We start from the raw sequence: 9232 nt of genomic DNA on the forward strand, positions 1-9232 counted from the left end.
AACTTGTGCGTACTGCAATCATGTATATTCATTGTAACGTGTGGGTCTTTTCAGGTCATATTCCTATTTGCTTTTGTTTAAGCATAAAGATGTTGGGCTGACCATAAGTAAGATCACTAGAGATTCACTGTAGGAGTAGGTTTTAATATTTTTCAAGCTTTGTTTAAAATTGTATGGACTAAAATTGCAATGGCTGGAGTATTTAAAATGTAAGTCGATATACGTTGCAAGCCGACTTTGAAGAAGTGATAGCTAATCTTTTCAAGGCATGATTTTTTGGCAAAAGCATCGTTCGGTTTATTTCAAAGCAGATTTGAAATGCAATCGTAGGATGCGGCCAAATCGGATTTCAGCTTTTCTTGACAGCAGCTTGAGAAAACGTCACACGGAATTATGTGGTCTTAGAAAGAAAAATGAGGTTTAGCACAAAGATATTTGCATTGAAAGTGGATTTACTTTGCAATGCATCATAACAATTTTTAGAAGTTTTTTCTCGCATATGTGCAGTGTAGACCAGATTTGGGTTTGTGAAAAATAGATGCTAGATACGAAAACTAGCTTTATTTTATCATAAGGTGTGAGTTTAGTAATTTTGTTTGTTTTTCAGCTTTTCAAGCTTGACATTTATGTGGTAAACTGTAAGCGACTTTATATGTTAGTTGTGTGAATATTGTCTTAGTAGTGGATTAAACCATCCTACCATTGGAAAGATAGTTGAAATCTCTTTCCTTCTCTTCAAAGACTCTGCACAACCATTTTTACTGGTCTAATCTAGTTAGAACCAGTTTTACTTGACGTCATTTGATGCATATGATGACACCTTTGGGAACCATCTTTCGGTCAGGCTCAAACAAACCACCAAAAATAGACCAACATGGTTTATTTACAAGCATTCAAGTTAGCGTTCCTGTTCTAGAAGGCAATTTGCAGGTTAGTATCATACCCTATGTATTTATGTAAATGTAATGTTACTGCTAAATCATTCATTCATGTTTTTTATTTGCGATCATCAATGCAAAAAAAACAATATCACTTGCCATAACCTAGCAGGGGTGTGGGAAAAGGTAGAAGCGACAAAACGCGAACGTTAAACCGTGCCCGAGAGATTAGAAATTATGTGAAGTGGTCCCTTTAAATTTGTGGTCCCATTTGATTCTCTACTTTGCAGTATTGCTGCATTTAAGATGAGGCACACCGACAGGGAATCGTTCATTTACAGATTAAGTGAATTTACTGATTAAGCAACTTATTTAGAGGACTAATTTCTTCGTTTGCATTTACCTTAATCTAATGATTGGAATTGCCGCTTACTGATCCACCTATGATCCTTGTGCAAATTGATTCTCGATTATCAGGTCAAACAATTAGCTAAATCGGCGGCTTGAAAGAACCGTTGTTTATGCATTCAACTCTTAGCTTCTAACCACCCAGCAAAAGTTATTGCTTTTTGCTTCGTTTGGTTACGTTGAATCAACACAAAAATGACAACCTTTGGTAATTACGTAACAAACCTGAGGTTTAACAAAGTTAGTAATAAAGATATATGGTAAGCTTGTGTACCATAATATTGCATGCCCACTTGCCCAGACAGCAAAATAAGTCATTTTTCCATTGACTCAACGTCTGTCTTGTTAAATCAATAATGTCAATGTTAAAACGTTAAATCTATGTAAAAATCACGGATTTTGCTGTCTGGAATGTGTCAATGACATCATCAGTAAAAACTATTTTGTAAAAATAAAAAGAAAGTTCGTGGCATTACATTTTATGTCTCCGATTTTACTGACTACAGTCAGTCGTAATCATAATTACTATACGATATCGGCATTTAAGTTCGAGATTGTATAGGGCTTAGTTTTACTAAGATTTTTATTGTTGAAACATTAGTTATATTTTTGCCACATTTAAAAGACAAGCTCTTGTACAGAATTAGTGCATAATTTATATATTTACTGTTATTTTAAGTGGTTTTGCATTGCCAAATTGTTTTCATTAGTTATTCAAAACCAAAACGTGAATTTGATCAGGCTTAAAGTGATTAAGTCAGAAAATTTAATATAAAAGAAATTGTTTACCCAGTGAGAAAATGATATAATTTTGATTTGTTGGCAAAATTTTGTGCAATTCCCACTCCTAGTTTACATGAAAACAACCAAGCCTTCGCTTTGTAGCAAGGCCTTCGCAAATCAGTAGGTTCGGCTGCGTTGCCGAGTGGTGGGAGCTCTGATTAACGTTCGAAAGGTCGCCGGTTCGATGCCGCCCAAAAGAATGCGGCTGTGTCTTTGACAAGATGTTATTGCATACTTAAGTGCCTTTAGTGGACGCAGATTCTCTGCCTTGCGTTTCAGTAAATGTTTAATTATCGGGCAAACAGCCTGGATGCGATAAACATAAGCTTTCTTAAGAGTGTCAATGTAGTGCATCCAAGTAGTTTGTTCTGTTCACAGGAAATCTCACTTTTTAGCTTTTCTTGGGGGGAAGGCAGCCAATTCTTATCCTGTCTGCTATGCCCTAAATATATTTAATTTTTTAACGACTTTATTTCCTTGTCATAAACGTACAGTTGTATAAAATGGGACGGCCAAGACTGTTGGGAAAATGTTTCGGGCCTCCATAGCCTCATAACAAGACGCTTCTGAAACCAAACAGAAAATAAGACACCTTTTATTGAAAGGAAATGCGAAAATACTGATAACTTCATCCAGGAAAAACGTCGGGTAGTTTTCCATTACAAAGCAATAATTGTCTTCAATGAATTGGAAGTAAACGCACTGTAGGAAAAGAAAAACCCATGCAGTGTTCAAGATTTTGATCCCGGATTTAAAAGTATTTCCTAGACCGCTTGGGGACACTACTGGTAAAAATAGTGAACCAAGCTATTTCACAATTTGCTTGCTATGATAATCAATATATTAAGGTGAACATAGCCCAATGTACGCGTGGATTGACGTAGCCGGCTAGACCAGACGCATTGATTGTTACAGACGGCTTGATCAGGGTTACAATTTCAATTTGTTTTCGTTTTTCTTGCATTGCCAATAATCACATTTTTTTTTATTTTAGTAGTCGCTTGGCATGAGAGGCGTTATCAGAAGAAGGCTTGAAATAACTGATAGGTTAATTCTTAATTTTGTTTAAACTGAGGAAGTAGGAAACACGTTAAAAGGTTACCGTCATTCATACTGGCTTGCAACGAAGCAATCAGACAGGTCACGTATGTCCGATTGCTCCTCAGCTAAACAACTGTCCTGAAAAGGAGACAACTGTTTCCTAAGAGGCCTACTTGTACAACATTTCAAATTTTATAGCAAAAACATTGTAAACATTTCTTCAGATTGTGCAAGGATAAAGATCACTATGGTAGAGGAAATCGTGTTGCATTGCAACAGTTTCTTTTTGAAAGTTGGCTGCATAGCCGAGTGGTGAGAGCCTTGGAACGGCAATCGAAAGGGCGCCGGTTCGACACCGCTCAAGAGCATGCGGCTGTGTCTTTGGCAGGACACTTAAAGGCATGCCTGAAGGTGGACACGAAGATTGGCTTCCTTGCCTTCCCGTCCACTTAATCTAAATCTTCAACCACCGGGTGCAAGCCTGGATACGACAAACAAACAAAAGTTTTTTTTAGAAACTAACATTTTCGACTACCGGCTGTTTATTTCAAATGTGAAACTGAAAAGCAACTCAGAAATGAACAGAATAGCTACATAGCATGGCAATATTTTCAACCGCGGTATTCAAGAATATGTAGAAATATGTACACAGTTTTACTTAGATTATGGCGTTTGTTAGTACGCTATGTAGGTCTACCTATATTTGCGGCGTGCCGCGTCACTCCAATATCATAGCTACTACCGTAATACCTCAGGCTCTGGATTTAATAACAATAATAATGCTTGTTTTTATATAGCACTGCATCCATCGCAGAATGCGTTGCTCCTCAACGCTTTACAAAGCAGACAGTGTCAATGCAGCCGTATAAAGGCGCAACTGAGTACATTATTACTGAATCCAGTCCATTACTCAGTGCCAAGCAGGAACTATATTCAGTACCATTTTTAAAAGTCTTTGGTATGACCCGACAAGGTATCGAACCCATGCCTACCGATTCAGAGGCAAACGCACTAACCACTAAGCCACCGAGTCGAGCATGTACTCTTGGTTATGCTTTGCTTTATCTTGTGTTTGTGTAAAATCGTAACCGGGTGAACCAAAATCGTTATATGTTACCAATCGAGTTTTTGTTTTCCATAGGTATACGAACCGTGGAAGAAAAAAAGAAGTCGTCCAAAAGAATGTCACGTGACCTTGTACGTCAATGAAACCAGTCCTTTCTTGGTTTGGCACAAATTGGAAAAAGGAAGAAATTTACAAAATGTTGGGGGCGGCTCAGCAAGTACGTGCACACATCAATCATTCATAGAGTGTTTTTGAGACATTCTTTGGTGACTCATGCTGCTGATCTTATCGTAGGAAAAATTCTGTATATCACAAACACAAAGTAACATCATAAGATTCATCATTTTTTTAATTTGAGACAAAACATAGATCTACTGAGAAGAAACTTAGTAGTTGCGACCGAGCAAACTTTCTTGGTCGTAATTACCTTTCCTTTTACCTCTTTGACGAAGTTCGCGTTTTGTAGCTTCTACCCCTTTCTTTAATCCGGTGTTTTTGTATTTATTGCAACTGTTGTGATAGTAAGTATTTCTCAATATGACTCAGCTGAAGTTAAACAAGATCACACTGAAATGAAACATTTTCAGTTTCCATATTCCTATCAGGAATATTTAAACTTTTAACGTGATTTTGTTTTGAAGTCATGTTTTTGTTGTGACAAGTAATTTATCAAACGCATTTATTTTATAATAACCTACAGTATTAACTCATTTAATAACTTTTGCTTAAAACATTAAAAAAGCATAACAGAGTTAACATATCTGAAGTAGGCTATAACATTTCTAATAACAGGCATGATTTTAAAAAATCTTAAAAAGATGGATTGTCTTGGCAGACTGATATGAATGTGTAATTCAAAGCAAGCTTAAAGTAATTGAGTTCAATGTTTCAGATGATTCTTCTACGACCGCACCAAGTTGTCGACCACGATGTGTGATCTCTGTTAGTCGAGCTAAGCTTGTCAAGACGACTGGAGGAAGTTTTGAAATGACCGATTTTGCTTCAAATCTCACTTTTCGCTTTATTGCCACCACAATCCGGGAAGCCAAAACCTGGGTTGAGAAGTTAGCGGAAGAGAGCTTGCGTGAAGCTAAGTTGGACATGAGGAGCATCTGCTCCTCTTGTTCATCGTATAACTCCTCCACATCTTCTTTTCCGTCTCCTGATGAAAGCTCCAATGATCCGGGAAGTCGTTTCTTTGCCGCCACAAGTACAGACACACCGGTCTTCCACACGCACAGAAAGTCAGCTAGTTTCACTGCCACCACAGGGTCAATCATGCAACTTCTCAACAACAAAGAACTAGACTCCAATCAACTTCAACCGTCCGGTAACGGGGATGAGGAAAAGTCCACGGAAAATGAAGAAGACAGATTTGCTGTGAAGAGCACAGGAGAACATATTGCAGCATGTAGATTGGGACATATTCGTTCGAACAGCAAGACCTTTCCAAGAGCTCATTGTTCACGACCTACAACCGAAAAACATCATCAGCAGCATATGCGGGCTCAACCTCACCTGGGTGTGAACGTTATGTTGGACAAGCATCGACCAGAGCTCCGAAATGTTATTCCTGATATTGAACAGGAGAAAAAAGTGCAAAGAAGTTTATCATGTAATCGTTCTGAATTGCCATTTTCTGAATATTTTGTAAACGTACCCAATACGTAAACTTTGCGCCAGCCGTACTCAAGCGGAGAAACTTTCCTTTTTTGTACTTCATAATATCGCTTTATTTGTTTACTTTATTTTTTATGCGGCAACAACCGCATTTGAGAAGATTTCATGAAAATATTCGCATTCAATGAAAACAATCGTATAGGTCTTGCTGAGTTGTTGTCGATTACTCTACAATTAACAACTTACATAACAGCGAATTTCTAGCAAACTTCCAACAAGCCTAAGCAATGGTGTAAGCTAATCGAAAGAAGTGTGTCGTACTCAGTGGCGGATCCGGGGAGCAGAGGAATTGGCCGATCGTTTACCCCCCAAAAACACAGAAGAATAACTTTATTCGTAGTGTATTTGCAAGATTAAATTAATGCAGGCCCGGATTTAGGGGGGGGGCAGAGGGTACAGATGCCCCGCCCCCCCCCCCCCCGACTTTTGAAGGGCCCCCCTACTTGGAAAAAATGTGATTTTGTGTTATTAAGTTATTATTTTTTCTTTCAGCCTTTAAAGTTTCTGCAAAATGCTGTGCAGTGCTTGATTAATGCTACTGTAGACGTAGAGGTGGTTTTTCGCACGGGGCCTCCATCTAAAAGTGCCCCGGGCCCCCCATCAGCTAAATCCGGCCCTGAATTAATGTATACCTATACATATCATTGTGTTTTGTTGAAACCGCTCCCCCTAAAGTTACTTTTTGGATCCGCCCCTTGTAGTAACTTTGTGCGATGCCATAGCCGACTTTTCCTGGATGAGGAAAACGGCCGCAGTGGACTCGCCTACACTCGTATTGCCACAACAATACCGATGCTAAAACAAGAGTGCTCAATGCAAATCAAAACATAAATACACGAAGTAAAAAAATCACTAAGAATCAAAATACTTTACAACCTCTTTCACATCGATGAGACCAGAAGTTTGATCAAATCAGTCTTTTTAAAAAAATTTCAACATTTACATACGTTAAATCAATGCAAAAATATACGTAGGCTGGCTAACAACATTATTATTCTAAATGAAACTGACTGTGGAGGTTTTTTGATAATTAGTGATTATATACACTATACAGTGTAGCCTACGTTTTCGCATATATGCCTTCGAATTGCTTGTAATTTATGCAGTTTACTATTTTTCCTCAATTTTTTATTGGTTTTTGTTTAATTTCAACATGTTTCTGTTTGCATGGTAACTTTTCCAAATGAACTGGTTTCTTGATGCGATATCAAATGTGCGTCACAACTTTTGATATAGCCTGCAATAGGTTTCAGTCAAAACCACTTGTAATATCGCTCTTTCTCAATATGGTAAACATTGGGACAACACCAAGGATGAACATCACATAACATACGAAACTTTTCTAAGTACAACAGTCAAGCAATCTTAGTACGCAAAAGTGTGCATTTGTTGACTTTCAAAATCAAACCACTTTTGTGTCCCCTTACATCCAACCAGCAGTGTTGTCAGGGGTCCAGGGTGTACTTTTGGACCAGCGTCTGAGATAATTTTAGGGGCCCAAACCTTTTCAAGGTTTGGGCCCGGAAACTTAAAGAAACCACAGCGTATTCTCGTATTGTTTGGAAACAGTGCGCTTTTCTTAATGTGTTGATTTAGGGAAAAACCTGTCCTAGAACATTGCACAACTCAGGCGAAAGAGAAATTGAAAAAAGAAAACTAATCGGGAAAAAATGATGGTTTGCGAAAATGAGAGAACTTGTATACCTGGGACTGGTATATAAGTCCCCCCACCCCTCTTGGTAACTCATGGCAAAGACAGGACTCAATGGACATGGCTCTTTCGCCTTAGTTGTGTGATGTTCTAGGCGTTACCTTCATTTAGGGCCCAAGGTTCTTATTGGAACCGATCCCAAAATATCCTCTCAACTTCCCTGTACCCACCTCTAGTTTTGTACTTTAGTTTCCTGAATCTTCTTTAGACTCAACACGCTTGTTTAAAACGATAAACCAGAATGTCAAATCAGAATGCCAACAGTGTTTTACGTATGTGGTCAAAAACAACTCGTATTGCCTCTACAAATTTTTTTATTTGTATTGAAATGTTGTGCTTTCTGCTATAAATTTTTACCTTTTCACTTCGTCGCATTATTTTGATAACGTTGAGTCAAAAGCTTATCAATGCATCTTTTGCTACTGTAGTGTTTCGAATACAAACGCTTGTTCTTGTTTTATACGTCTCCCTTCTGCAGTAATACTCAATGACGTTTGTGTCCAACCAAGGATTTCTTGAAACTGTTGAGAGAAAACACTACGTTTCAAAACAAAAAGTATATTTAAGTATTTTCGAGTGTTTCTTGATGGAAATGTTTCCACACTTGCAGGAATTAAACGATTGAAAACATTGTTTTGTTTGTTTCTATAACAAACCAAAAAGTGAACTCACTCCAGCCGTTTTTAGCCGATTGTAGTACGAGGCCATTTTTAGACACAGCATCCTTCTGTTTACATTCTTGCATGTAGCCTTCTGTTAGGTAGTAGTCGAGGTCAAACTCTTTTTCCATGTGTCAACTGTTAGATGACGTTGGCTTTGATTTCTTGATCCAGTGTGATACCGCGTTGTGAAATTACAGTGGCTATCAGCACTGCACCAGTGCTGTACCTTCCTAACACAAAGTTCGTCATTTTTACATTAATTCCATGTCTGCTAACTTTAAATATAAAAATGACGGATTTTGCTGTATAAGTTGGGGTTAGACCAACCAATCAGGAGAGAAAATATAGTTTCAAGGTCTAGAGGGTATTTTCTTATGTGGATTAGATCCGCGTACCACTAAGGGGGTGCGAGACCTTTTCCCAGGGGGGGGAGCATAGATGCCATATCATTAGGGTTAGTGGAAAAACGACAAAATAAGCCACGCTTGTTTGCTAGACTTTTACCAACATTCTGTAATGTAGGCTATGTGATTATGACTTTTTAGCCATTCTAAGAGGTGAGAGAACTGGTAGTTGAATTCAAAATGGTGACAAAAAGTTAAGAACCACTGCTCTGAACGTTCAACTTGAATAACCTAACACCGTTTCCAACAAAATGTTCTGCCCAGAAAGCAAATAGGTTGCACCCCAGTTGAAGACTACGATCCACAATGCATCAATAAAGCAAAGTTTGTTTATTCCAAATGTCGACCTTGTAACTAGAAATCAAAATTTCTATTTTTGTAATTTTGTTTATCAAGATGCCTTGAGAAAGTGACATATTGGGACAAAAAAAAACACACTCCGGATGCGCGAGAGCTGACTGCAGCCACCAGCAGGAAGTGAACGCTTTATCTAAGTTACTTTTCGCGATTCTATAAAGTTTATTACAATCTAACTGCAGATTTAACTAAGAGAGAGCACCAAACGCAAAACATTCACTTACATCATTCTCCACAAGTTT

At 38.1% G+C, this 9232-nt stretch overlaps 1 protein-coding gene across 1 annotated transcript; it reads left to right on the forward strand.

Moving 5' to 3' along the window:
- Positions 1 to 707: 707 nt before the first annotated feature.
- On the forward strand, positions 708 to 5941 carry LOC145783093 (uncharacterized). The gene is made up of 3 exons (XM_082594866.1): positions 708 to 930; positions 4252 to 4393; positions 5069 to 5941. Exons 1-3 carry the CDS (start codon positions 805 to 807, stop codon positions 5845 to 5847), a joined length of 1047 nt encoding a protein of 348 aa, XP_082450992.1. The 5' UTR covers positions 708 to 804; the 3' UTR covers positions 5848 to 5941.
- The last annotated feature ends 3291 nt before the right edge of the window (positions 5942 to 9232 follow it).

Source organism: Aplidium turbinatum, chromosome 14, assembly GCF_918807975.1.
Source record: "Aplidium turbinatum chromosome 14, kaAplTurb1.1, whole genome shotgun sequence".
Taxonomy (NCBI): Eukaryota; Metazoa; Chordata; class Ascidiacea; order Aplousobranchia; family Polyclinidae; genus Aplidium; species Aplidium turbinatum.

What these genes read in the sequence shown, in the direction of transcription:
- LOC145783093 (XM_082594866.1), top strand. Translation starts at nt 805, where the DNA reads ATGCATATGATGACACCTTTGGGAACCATCTTTCGGTCAGGCTCAAAC. An exon ending in TTCTAGAAGGCAATTTGCAG is followed by an intron (nt 931 to 4,251) that starts GTTAGTATCATA and finishes TGTTTTCCATAG; the next exon opens with GTATACGAACCGTGGAAGAA. An exon ending in TGTTGGGGGCGGCTCAGCAA is followed by an intron (nt 4,394 to 5,068) that starts GTACGTGCACAC and finishes TCAATGTTTCAG; the next exon opens with ATGATTCTTCTACGACCGCA.